Source organism: Brachionichthys hirsutus, chromosome 13 (assembly GCF_040956055.1).
Source record: "Brachionichthys hirsutus isolate HB-005 chromosome 13, CSIRO-AGI_Bhir_v1, whole genome shotgun sequence".
Taxonomy (NCBI): Eukaryota; Metazoa; Chordata; class Actinopteri; order Lophiiformes; family Brachionichthyidae; genus Brachionichthys; species Brachionichthys hirsutus.
The window spans coordinates 10,628,811-10,642,607 of NC_090909.1; the positions used below are offsets into that span (position 1 = coordinate 10,628,811).

The 13,797-nt window shown below is 43.1% G+C and overlaps 1 protein-coding gene across 1 annotated transcript; it reads left to right on the forward strand.

Annotated features, from left to right (window-relative positions):
- Positions 1-2,623: 2,623 nt before the first annotated feature.
- LOC137903467 (zinc finger protein 791-like) lies at positions 2,624-6,086 on the forward strand (the record flags this gene model as incomplete). The annotated part of the gene is given in 5 exon segments (XM_068747618.1): positions 2,624-2,696; positions 2,771-3,614; positions 3,699-4,422; positions 5,130-5,318; positions 5,321-6,086. Coding segments are annotated over 5 exon segments (1,926 nt in total), but the record flags the coding sequence as incomplete, so codon positions are not given.
- Between the last annotated feature and the right edge of the window lie 7,711 nt (positions 6,087-13,797).

Here is a 13,797-nt window from a genome sequence, read left to right on the forward strand (position 1 = left end):
TTGTTTTCTCTCCTCTATGATCTTCTTTCAGAAAACACACAGGCGCCTCACAGACACACACCGACACGTTCCTGCTACCCAAAGGCTAAATCTGAACGAGTTGCCTCACACTCACAAAATCACAGCTCTCATACGCCGCCAGACTTCACAGAGATGAGCATTTATTCAGCTTTTGCAGCAGCTAGGGAAGCACGGATTTGTTGTAGTCAACAAGTAAACAAGTGGAAAGTATGCAAGTCAAATGATCAGTGTATATGTTATGTTTGTGTCTATGCACATTTCAATGCATGTGTGCAAAGTCAATCGGATGCTAGCGGTTTGCAGCATGTCGAGGAGCATCTCCGCCGCATGGCTGCCTCATCTGCACAGCACAAGGTCTGCAATGCTGTGCAAAGCCCTCCTCTGCTCTTCGCCTCGCGTACGTCCCATTGCGGCTATGCTGAGCGCTGGCACAGACACGCAATGGCAGAGCTCTGCAGACACAAGTGAATTCACGCATGCATGTGTATACAAATATACAGGGAGCCATGTGCAATCACACGGCAGAGAGGTCAGGTATGTGCACGGGAAAGGGCACAGCACAGAGTGAAAGCGCAGAGGAGACAGAAGGTGTCGATAGAGTCTCCTTATAATCTGAGTCGCTTGGTCTCTTTATGATGACGCTGCAAATAGGACACAATAGTCGACATTTTTGAGTGAAATTGTGTAAACGAAGCGGTTTGACAGCAAAGATGGCGTCTCTGGGTACTTAGCCTGTGGGAACGATGTATTGTGCGTTAGTGGCACTACGGCGCCTTCCGGTGACGGAACCGGGTGTATGACGTCACTTCCGCCCTCTCGTTAGTCTGCTCAGAGCTGGACAGAGACAGGTGTGTACATTCGTTCATTCATGAATCACAAATCAAGTTCTCAGTTTGAGTTAACAGTTCGGTTGTTATAAATATCTGCTCTAGAGATGGAACGAGTCATGTTTGACTCTTTATCTAACCTGGAAATCGCCGCTAGAGCGCGCTAGCTTAGCACGTTTCCGCTGTGTGTGCGTGTGTGTGTGTGTGTGTGTGTGTGTGTGTGTGTGTGTGTGTGTGTGTGTGTGTGTGTGTGTGTGTGTGTGTGTGTGTGTGTGTGTGTGGTGGGGGGGTTGAAGCCGCCATTCTGTCGTCTGAAGAGACGCTTCGTGTATTTCTTTCTCTCATGAAAGGCGTGCTGCGCAGAAAGAACCTCAGTTGAACATACCCGAATTAATTCAGGCATGTTTATTTTGTCGTGGTTTTATTAATGTGTTCTTAAATAACCAATTTAATATTTGTCTAAACATCTTTTGTTTGCTGTTTTACTGTACAACATTGAGTGGATTGACTTTTCTTTTAATGTGTTTTAATTCATCGTTAGGTATTTTAGTACTGCATGCACGCTTACAATACACAGACTACACTAGTGATGGGTTATTGATACATCAAGGAGCGTATCGACACTGTGTTGGTCACTCGACAGTGACCTCTGCTGTAGATCTAAAATCATTGCAGGTAAACAAAATGAAAAAAATATGGAAAAACTTGCATGCTGTAAACCCAACATTAGCCTGTGAAATAATATTTAATCTTTATTCAATTGCTGGTCTCTTACTTAAAATATGATGATCTTTGTATAATATAATTTTCTCCACTTGTTTGCTGAGTGAAGTTGTTCATGTTCAAATTTTGTTTATTGGCATGTAAAATATACCAAATTTGTACGTAATAAAATTTCAGAGTTAAAATGTTTATGTATGGGATTTTGTTAACCAAAGTGTTCAATTATATGAAATTATATGAAACACACTAAAAATGGATTCATTCACACATTTCCGAGAACGATCCATGAATGGGAGCAAAGCGAAAATCCAAGAAGCGACAGCGACAGCAAACAACGTAATCTCCATCCAACGAACTTAGAAATGACGGCCGCTGTCCTGCATGTCGATACAGTTTGTTTCCTTATAAACACAGTTTGGCGCGGCACATCCAAACGACACAACTCCTGTATCGGTCACGTGTGTTTTTGTTAAAGCGATACGCGCACCAGTACGGGGTTTCACACTTGTGCACGCGACACAGTGCTGACGCGCCAGTGTTGTTCGTCCCATCCCTAGACTACACCAACACTGCGCTGCTTTATTTCTATATACATTGTAGTAAACACACACATATATTGAATTTTTTATTGTGTGCTAAACACGCTAGCGTGTGTGTGCGCGTGCTCGCTATGAACGAACTTTTGCTTCCGTGTTTAGAGCGTTTCTGGCAGCGCGGTTTGAGACAGAAATGACGGACGCTGTCCTGCAGCATCTCTTTGCTATTTTGACCAAAGACTGACACAGATATTTAATATAAGTGTTTTGGAACTGCATGAAATTGTGTATAAAGGGTATAATCTGGGACCTTTAAGTTTTGAGAGGTCATTCTCCTTTTCTATCGATTTTAAATACACACATTTAAAATTAGCGGTACAATCAGCTGTCACATGACGATAACATTGTCTCACTTTGTTTATTTTGTCTACAGATATTTCAGCTGAACAGGATGCCTTCAGTTCACCATAAAGAGAGTTTTTAAAAAGCGACCTACGATTGCCTGTAAAGAAATGACTGGGAAAAACTGACCATCAGCAAAGACTGCTATATATCACCTGGACACCCGAAATGAAATTACACAGACTAAGTATGTATGTCCTCGCATGTCTGCATTTGTTTCATCACAGCAGTGTCCAATTTCTTCTGTTCTCTGTCCTCCAGATTGTCCACAGCAACATGTCTGTAAGGAGGAGGAGGAGGAGGTTCCTGCTGATCAGCGGCTCTGTAAGGAGGAGGAGGAGGTTCCTGCTGATCAGCAGCTCTGTAAGGAGGAGATGAACTCCAGTATGGACAAAGAGGACCCAGAGCCTCCACATGTGAAAGAGGAGCAGGAAGAAATCCCCACCAGTCAGGAGAGAGAGTGGCTTGGACTGAAGCAGGAGACGGAAACCTTCATGCTGAGTCCTACTTGTGAAGAAACAGAGCACAGCAAAGATCAGACTCTGTTCCTGAAATCTGAGGAAGATGCAGCATCGGAAGAGTCTGGAGTTCTCATGCCAGTTATTGGCTCTGTGGTAGGAGCAGCAGACATTGACCAGCTGCTGTTCTCTAACGGCTGTCATGCATCTACTAGCCATGATAAGAGAAGTGAGACATGTGAAGAGGATGTTGAGTTTGAGCCCACACTTCAATCCCACAGCAGAACGAACAGAAAAGGGAGACCACATGTTTGCACGACATGTAGCAAAGTTTTTACAACAAATTCAGCCTGTAAAGAACACATGAGAATTCACACAGGTGAGAAACCTTACAAATGTCAAACATGTGAGAAACATTTCAGACAGAGGAGTCGGTTGACAGTCCACATGAGAACCCACACGTTAGAGAAGCCTTACAGTTGTGAAACATGTGGGAAACATTATAGACAGAGTAGTCAATTGACAGTCCACACGAGAACCCACACAGGTGAGAAGCCTTACAGGTGTAAAACATGTGGGAAACATTTTATACTAAGTGATGGGTTGACACGCCACATGAGAACGCACACAGATGAGAAGCCTTACAGGTGTACAGCATGTTGGCGACGTTTCAGAAACAGAAGTCATCTAACAGTCCACATGAGAACCCACACAGATGCGAAACCTTACAGGTGTAAAACATGTGGGAAAAATTTCAGAAGCAGTTGGCAGTTGGCAGTCCACATGAGAAGCCACAGAGATGAGAAGCCTTACATGTGCAAAATATGTGGGAAATATTTCAGACATAGTGGTTATCTGACAGTCCACTTAACAACCCACAATGAGGAGAAGCCTTACAAGTGTGAAACATGTGGGAAACATTTCAGAAACAGTCGTCAGTTGACAGTCCACATGAAAATCCACACAGGTGAAAAGCCTTACAGGTGTAAAACATGTGGGAAACAGTTCAGACAGAGTAGTCAGTTAACAGTCCACATGAGAACCCACACAGATGAGAAGCCTTACTGGTGTAAAATATGTGGGAACCATTTCAGAAACAGTAGTCAGTTTACAGTCCACGTGAGAACCCACACAGGTGAGAAGCCTTACAGGTGTGAAACATGTGGGAAACATTTTAGACGGACTGGCTGTTTGACAGTCCACATGAGAACCCACACAGATGAGAAGCCTTACAGATGTGAAGCATGTGGGAAACTTTTTAGAAACCGTAGTCATTTGACGATCCACGTGAGAACTCACACAGATGAGAAGCCTTACAGTTGTAGAGCATGTGAGAAACATTTCAGAAACAGTAGTCAGTTAAAAGTCCATGTGCGAACCCACACAAATGAGAAGCCGTACAGTTGTAGAACATGTGGGAAACGTTTCAAACAGTCTAGTCATTTGAAAGTCCACATGAGAACCCACACAGATGCCTTAATTTAGTCGAACGTGGGAAACATTGCAAAAGATCTGCCCACACTGGAGAGGACCAGTAGAATTGAAAGATTTGTTGAGAAGATATATGTTGTGTTTACGTTTTGACTAAATGCAGAAAATCATTTTCAGGCAACACTTCCCTTTCTGTGGTTCATGGTAAAATATGCAATTTGAAATCAAATTGGCAAATAAATGACACGTTAAAAAAAAATTATAAGTATTTGAATCAATGTATAAACAACAACGAGGAGGAGAACTAACCCAGAACACAATGCAGAGGGAACTCACACGCACACGGGTTACATTGGTGCCGTGACCGTCTAGGATTCTAAAAGCATCGATGTGTCCTTATGTGGGATTTTGGAGGGGGTGGTTTCTCGGCGATGATATCCAGATGACAAAATTGGGCGGGTTGAGAACACCAAGGTTTAGCTCCACCCATGCGACAGTTCTTTCTAGTGAATTGAATCCCTCAGTGTGTGTCCACCAATTGGTTGAGAACTATCATCTCAGAGTTGTCTGATTGCGTTGGTCAGTCTATTGCTGCACACCAAGCCACAACAGAATGGTGGTTTGGTGAGCCCACACTTCAATCCCACAGCAGAACGAACAGAAAAGGGAGACCATATGTTTGCACAACATGTAGCAAAGCTTTTACAACAAATTCAGCCTGTAAAGAACACATGAGAATTCACACAGATGAGAAACCTTACGAGTGTAAAACATGTGGGAAACATGTGAGAGACAGTAGCCAGTTGACAGTCCACATGAAAACCCACACAGTTGAGAAACCTTATAGGTGTAAAACTTGTGGGAAACATTTCAGACATAGTGGTCATCTGACATTACACATGAGAACCCACACAGGTGAGAAAAGAAACCTTACAGTGGTGAAACATGTGGGAAACATTTCAGACAGCATAGTACTTTGACAGGCCACATGAGAACCTACCCAGAAGCTTTAAATTAGTGGTCGAACGTGGAAAGTATTGCAGAAGATCTGCCCACACTGTTCAAAAAAATATATTGTGATTGTGATTTAACTAAATGCAGAATATCCCTTTCAGGCGACAGTTGAGTTTCTGTGGTTCCTGGTGTAATAAGCAGTTTACAATCAAATGGGCAAATAAATGAATCAATGAACGAGGAGGAATTTTCGGTTTTCTCTTTGACTCCAAGTTCCTCAGGAAGATCACATATTTTCATGCAAATATTCTTACTAGTGATTACTGATTCATGAGTTTACTAAACCACCTTTTTTCTGAGAACTAATAGACAACTTGAAACTAGAGGTGCTGTTTATTTGTAGCTGGTGTTGCGTTCTGAAAGAGACACGTCATCTCACCGTTCGGCAACGGTTCTATTTTGTTATAAGAGCAGACAACAGACTCGCGAGGCACGGGTGTAAAGAAAAACAAAACTGCTCGGTAATCTGCTAGAATCTGGTTTTGGACAATGTATGAGTCACACCAGTACCAGAATTTATTTTCAGTATTATTATTATGTGGGCTACACTGTGTACACAATAGCAGTACACTAGATGTATGAATACAACATGTACATGATACATGATTATTCTGATGGTATGGTATATATATATTTTTTATATATTTATTCTTACTGTTTATTATGCTGTTTTCTCTCTGTAATACTGAATTAAAGTTATACTTCCAAATAATATTATTCACAGTGTCATATTCAGCTCGTTTTTCTGGTCATGCTAGTTTTTTTTACATTTTCCAATTCTGCCACGGGATAAATCATGTTTATGATTTTGAAATGTATTTCTTTAACCTTTCGCAGGATTGGCCATTTCATAAATTTAGAACGCACTTTTGATAAACGTAAAAGATGCCAGCGAGGTGGGTCCACGCCATTTGATCGTTCTGCAATAATCACGTAATAAGATTCAAGATTCAAGATTCAAGATTCAAGATACTTTATTATCAGCAGTGTTGGGCAAGTTACTTGTTAGATATTTGAGTTATGCATGCACGCTCACAATACACAGGTTGCACAAACACTCTTAGTTTCTTTATCTCTACATACTTTGTGGTAATAATCACACACATAGATTAATCACATATAAAGCATTACATTGTAACTGATACACGATGGGAATAAGTTAGGGCCCTAACGGCCCATCCCAGGAGGAGGGTGTAAGCACCCCCTGGGAGGAGGGTGTTTTCATGCCCACTATAAAGATCACTGCCGTAGAACATTCGGGACTCTTCTACAGAGTCCCGCTTCCGCGTCTGTAGGAGAGTCCAGCGCTGTATTTCCTTACCAGTTTTGTACTTACTGAAAACCATCAGTAAACTTGATTCGTTTTATAATCCTGACTCATTATTGAATAAACACCTCCAACATGGGATATAATAAAAGAACCGGGGAAAAAGGAGAAACCTAACAGCTGGTGCCGTGACCCGGATCTCAATGGAGGTGGCAGCTCCTGTGCTGGGCCAGGCAACATCTGTAATGCGCATCTAAAAGGTAAGCAGAAAACCTTTTGACTAAAGATTTCTGCCGGATGTTTGCCTGGTTCAGCATGTGGGTCTGTATAAAGAGTGAAACTGTTTAAGAATGGTACCAGAGCTATAGGCATGTAAGACATGTATTGTTGTTGCAAAAGCTGGAAAGGAACGGGGAATTAGATAACGCTGACCGGAGTGTTTGAGACAGCATCGGTCCACACCGGTGATCTGTGTGCTATGAGTGTCGAGCCGTTACCTGTGATCTGTGTGCTATGAGCAACGATCCGTTACCTGTGATCTGTGTGCTATGAGCAACGATCCGTTACCTGTGATCTGTGTGCTATGAGCAACGATCCGTTACCTGTGATCTGCGTGCTATGAGCAACGATCCGTTACCTGTGATCTGCGTGCCTGGTGCATTGATCCATTAAGGGGCGGACGATTTGTGTGCTGTAAGCATTGATCCATTAAGGGGCGGACGATTTGTGTGCTGTAAGCATTGATCCATTAAGGGGCGGACGATTTGTGTGCTGTAAGCATTGATCCATTAAGGGGCGGACGATTTGTGTGCTGTAAGCATTGATCCATTGAGGGGCGGACGATTTGTGTGCTGTAAGCATTGATCCATTAAGGGGCGGACGATTTGTGTGCTGTAAGCATTGATCCATTGAGGGGCGGACGATTTGTGTGCTGTAAGCATTGATCCATTGAGGGGCGGACGACTTGTAGGCATTGATCCGTTAAGGTGTGTGATCTTGGTGCTGGAGCGTCAAACACTTCGCAGGGTTTTAGAATCAGTGGTCAGAACTGCCGTGTACTGAATACTGATAAGGAAAGCGCTATATAAATAAAAGGTGAAACGGTGATAAGGTGACCCCACTCCGCACAAAAAGAGAGCGTTTGAAGACGCGGTCTGTTCGCGGCCCGTGCAGGCAGCGTTGGCCAGTGGCGACGTCGTGCTGGTTGACGGCACGGTCCGGTTCAGCCGAAAACTGCACTGGATTGGGTGGCAGACCCCGTGCGAGACATAAACGGTCTGGTAAATGCCGGGAAAGGAAAGGGTCTCCTGGGAATCCCTCCAGACCAAGTTTCGGCCAGCTCACGTAATAAATTTAATCGGCTTTTAATCACACTGGACCATATGAGCGTCAGAAAAGGGTTTGGAGTCCCAGGTTCAGTGACTTAATTTGGACTGCTACACCGGAGAGCACAAAAAAGAGGACATAAAAGGGTTTTCTGTCTCCCTGGGCTTAGGTGAGCAAATAATTTGGCCTCACGAGCAAAAAGACCATATCCAGATGGGTCGACAGCAACAGGTTAAAATACCTGGCTCTGGGGTGATTTTGGCAACCTTTGGTCTGAAAGCGTCACTAGGGGTTTTGAGTCCCGGGACCAAAAGGTGAGTGAGCTTAGATAAAGGAAAAAGTGGGGTCCGAAAGGAAAGACGTCTATAAAACTAGTGTAGACAGGGCAAACAACCGGTTAAAATATAAAATCCAGAAAAAATCGTAATGAATAAATAACAGAATAAATAAGAAAACCTGATGCTGTTATTGAAATAATTTGTGCGTCCAAAGAGGTTAATACTCATAGAATGGCGGCCGCCGATTAGCTACATTGGGGAAGTTAAAATGTTTTAGATAAGTGGTTCAAAACCTCATGAGCTGCAACCTGTGTAAGAAAGAGCAAGCACACACACACACACTACACCTAAATTTACACCTTCGGCTTGCGGTGGAGTGGGACAGAGAAGGGCCCTCTCGGTCCCACTGAAACCTGACAGCTGGAATTGACCTTAAGCCAAAATGCTCACGAGAATCAAGATGTAAATGCAGAACACCTACACACGAACCCCAAACTTAGTTCATCAACGATCATTGCTGCACATGAAATAAGGAGCGATTGAGGGAAGATCAAGGCCTGGTAGAGGGGCCAGAGTGAGATAGAGGCAGGACAAGGCAGGGGAGAGAACACAGACACACACACCCCGGAACCAGACAATCACAGAGCAGTGCTGCACGTCACAGAATGCAGGACAGGAGTCAAGATATCTGGGAGCACATATTACTAATCATTGGAACGAGAAGTTCTGTAAATGTGTCTATTATCATGAAAAAGAAATTTAAAGATTTTGTCTGAGTGTCCTGCAGGTTCTAATGGAGGCCTGATGAGTGTGTGACAGGAGAACCACGTCTGGGGGGCCACCAGAAACACAGAGGTTGTGAGACAGTGGCGGAAACGGTTGAGCCATCCCAGAGTCCCACCATGGATTTCCTGAATGGCGAAAAGAAACACTTAAGTTGGGAGAGTACAAATGCACTCTGTGACAGGACGTCACAGTGTTGTTGGGGTAGAAGACCATTACCGGTACAAATTCATATGCTCTATTTATGTAGATATCGAGTGTCCCCATGCAGGATGATCGGGAGAAGGGACAGAACGGACAACAACCAGGGCGGGACAGGTTCCTCCCTCAGCTTCATCCATCAACACTGACCCCACTTTCAGTAAGAACGCAAACACGTTCAATAAAGTTAACACTGAGAATGACAAGACATTCTCTGTCTGTACAGACATCATCGCATACAGCTATTTGATAATTTGACACATACGAGGATAATGTTGCCTCTCACACAGTGCCGTGCTCACAACACTAGCAGCTGTTGAGGGGTTAATGCAAGGCTCAAGAGGACAGGCTGGGGAAATTTAAAACTCAGGAGCACCTGAAGCTAGACTTCAATAATGAATAATCGAGTAGTTAATTTAGTTCATAGAAAGTTTTGAACAGAAGCTCGAGGAAGCTCATTTGGACGAATGGAGACATTGTGAGGGGAGTGCACAGATGAGGAACGGGGGAGCTCCGGTGTTCTCACAAACATTCCGGGACAGAGACGAACAGAGAACTAACAAGGCCACCATATCTAGAGGTAAGATAAAATTGCAGCTACTCCCACACATAGTTGAGCAGACAGGGAAAGCTCAGACATTGAAGTTAAGGAAACAGAAACTCAGGATGTAGGATTGTTTCACAGAAAGATACAAGATTGGGAGCTGCTTGTTTCCTTCCGTCCTTGACTTCTTATCTTAGTTTAGAGAGACACACACACATTCATGCACCCCTCCCTCCCTGGCCTCACATGCATTATAAGGAGACATGAAATCTCCCATGAAATGCTGACCCCCACCCTATAATGATGGGAGATGAATGTATGGAATGAATAAAGTTGGGTGTTTGAGAGTTGCACAAGCACGATGGACATTTCCATTTTGTCTTTATACAGTCGCACAAGCACACGATGGGCCGTTAACAGGACGGGCAACATTGACTTATATTGCAGGTATGATTAACGAGAGACTTCTTGACTTATGTGAAGTGTATGAAATACATTTTCCATTTTTAAACAAAACGAACTGGTATAAATGAGGACACTGTTAAGAGAGGGTTCTGATGACAGCCAACGGTGACCAGTTACTGCATTTGGATACAACCATACAGTAATGCTAAGCATTAGTGCAAAATAGATTAGAATGAGATCATTGAAAGCCTAGAGGCACTGAACATAGATCTTAGATATGAACACAACGCTGTGCATGTAGACGATGTTGGTGCATGATAGAACTTCCATATAAAGCAGGACTAGGATTATATGATACTTGATTATTTCTGCAAATTGGATCACCGATTTACACAGTTTTGGGAAAGACAGGCACTTATTAAGTGTCCACGTTATATGTGGCAATTTTAACCTGAAAATGAAGAAGAAAAGGAGGAACTTTAGGACATTATAGGAAGATAGGAAGGTCGATTCTAAATTAGCATCTAATGTTGGCTGTTATCTCTGTGTGTCTCTGTTCCATTGACAACAAACCATAATGGGATTAATTCATGATCTCTGTTTTTGTACTTCTGACAGACCAGATTTCAGTTAAAGGGAGGATGTTTCATGCGTGGGGTTTTTGTGTTTGACCAGGTCACGATAGGGAAGTCAGGGTCCAGCTATAGGGGGGTCAGACTGGTTTACAGGACCAAGAACTACCATGCAGGTAGATAATCATTTTCTAATTCGGGGATAGATGTAGGAACTAGGTGCGGTATAGTAAACAATAATCCGCACACAGTAGCACATTTCTCAACAGCTAAGAGGTCAAACTTCTAGAGAGGGGACATTAAATAATATGGACAGGGAGGACAGAAGGATGGAATACTATGTCACATGTTTCCAGGAACCCAAACCAGACAGAACATTTTTCACTGATGCGCTAAATCATGCTACATCCGCAGGGGGTGTAGGTGTCCCCTGTACAGTAGCAGAACACACACAATGGACAAAACAAGGGTGGACGGTCCTGGAAGAGCAGGTTCTTCCATCACCGTCCTCTACACAGATGGCTGAGCTGATGGGAGTGAACCGCGCCTGTGAGATGTCTCGAGGTGAGGCAGGTAACAGGAACACAGATTCCAGGTTCTAACCGTTTTATGTCCGCCACAGGAGAACCCCTGAGACAGAGATGATTGGGTGAAGGCGCAGTGAAAGACAGCATGGTGGGATCTGGAGTTTGCAGTAGGTTAAGATAGACTCAGACATTTGCCATGTGTCAAGAACCTCATTACAGGAGACATGGATCAGAGGACGCTGCCTGATCTGTTTAGTCATCATTGGTGGCGCCCTCAGACGATGGAGATGTTTAATTATTGGTGTATGCTTGATGTGTGTGTGACATGAGGTGTGAAATATTATATGGAACAGAGTTTGGTAATAGGAAAGAGTGGTATTGCTAGATTTATTCGGGCAGATAGTGGAATGCTTTCATAGAGGCGTTAGGTACAATAGGTTATGGGGAATGGGTTTGGAGATAGAGCACAGACCTAGAGATGTGCTTAGAATCCCGAGAGGAGTCTCGGACAACTTCATTAAAACTAAGCAAAACTTAATGAGCTGACCACATTATAGGAGGTTCAAATAGAATTTTATTTGGATAACCCCGCTTACTGAGGTCACATTGGCATTATCAGGTGGTGCAGCCCACACTGTACAGTCTCAAAGTGGGACTGGGAGACTGCCAGATCTGCAATTAGTGTCAAGGCCAAGCCGCTCACTGGTTGAGATCTCAGGGAGTTCAGACAGTACCTGAGTAAATTAGAGATGGAGAATTTGTGTAGGAGGGTGATTAAATTTTGGATTGGAATGTGGTGTTTTGTGGCCATGATTGGAGGGAGTGAGTCCCAGACGGAGGTAGTGTGGGATCTTCACAAGGTTCCAGGAGATGCCGCTCGGGGGAGTTGGCAGCGGACGTTCCATGTTTGGTGTAGCGCGCTCATTCCTAATGGCGGTCTGAGAGCGACCCTTTAAGGCCTGAGAGCACTGTTAGTTTACTTTTTAGGACATTTGGGTTATCCAGCCCTTTCATTGTTATGGATAATTGGTAGGCTGAGCAGAGGGCCCTTATAATGACCCTCACACCCGGCTGAGACGGCTGGGCTTCATCATGCCTGGAGATCCGGAAGAAGAGGACCGACTGTGATCGGGGTCTGGGTCTACATTTCACGCTTTGGTGTTAATGCTAGTACATGATAACGCTAGGTTAGTGAGGTGACCCGTTCGGGCCACCTCAGCAGGGGGACTGTTAGATATTTGAGTTATGCATGCACGCTCACAATACACAGGTTGCACAAACACTCTTAGATCAGTAATATATTATTACTAGCTACTTGCTGGAAAAGGTAATTACATTACTTTACTTATTACTCCCTGCCAAAAGTAACTGGTTACTTATTACTTTAAGTTACTTTTTTCTTCTTGCCATCAATAATTGCATCGTTTCTCCCCTAAAGTCTCACTTTGCATGTTCAACATTAGCAGTTGTTTCTTCTCCTCTTTTCTACAGCCTACATTGTAACTTCTCATTGTTGGTTTAACTCCAAACAGGTTCCTGAACAAACGACATGATGTGTCCATCTGAGTCAATCTGGAACCTCATTTGAATGAAATGAACACAAAGACTTTTACTTTGTAGGAATTCATAAATAGCTAACTAAATGAAACCACATCTGGACTCAAACTGATAATGAAACACACTTTTTGAACAACTTCAGTTGTTTATTAAAGCAGACATCAAGCCCAAAGTGCTGCTGGGCCGAGAGGCCAACGTGCGCTGGTGCATTTCAATGCAAACAATATGCACATTAGTGTAATAAGAATAACAAGAAAAACAATTATTTTAATTGTCAGAAGTTGTGCAGAAGGTGCATCAGAACATTCTGAATGTTGCCAATACTACAAACAATTACTGCAATTTAAATGCATCTCCAATATTCATGTAAATATTAATCGACATTTTGTATTCTAAAATTGAATGTGAACTGTCTAAATTGTAAAAGCAAATCCTGATACAGAATAAATATATTTTTCAGTATAAATTAGACTCATATTGTGTCTTTTAGATTTTATTTGTCACTAGTTTAATCTTTGTCTTTGCAAAGCTCTGGTGACTGTCTAACTAACCACAGAACAAACATTTGGTAACACTTAAACTCAGTGAGTAGTTTATGCCTTTCGTGCCCTTTTTATTCCCGGTTGTGATTTCAGTGCTAAATTAATACGGTACCGATTTAAACTTTGTGGTTTACCCCATTTTTTTGGGGTAATGTTCAGCAAAAATTGCCACATTTTATTTTATTGTGTGCTAAAAACGTCCCTCACGGTTACCATGGTAGCGCTGCTGCGCGCGCGCGCGCTATGAACGTACTTTTATTTCCGGGTTAAGATCGTTTCTGACGGAGCTGTTTGAGATCGAAATGACGGACGCTGTCCTGCAGTATCTGTGTTGTTATAGTCATTTAGTTAAATGAGAACTCCATTACCCAGCATGCAACAGG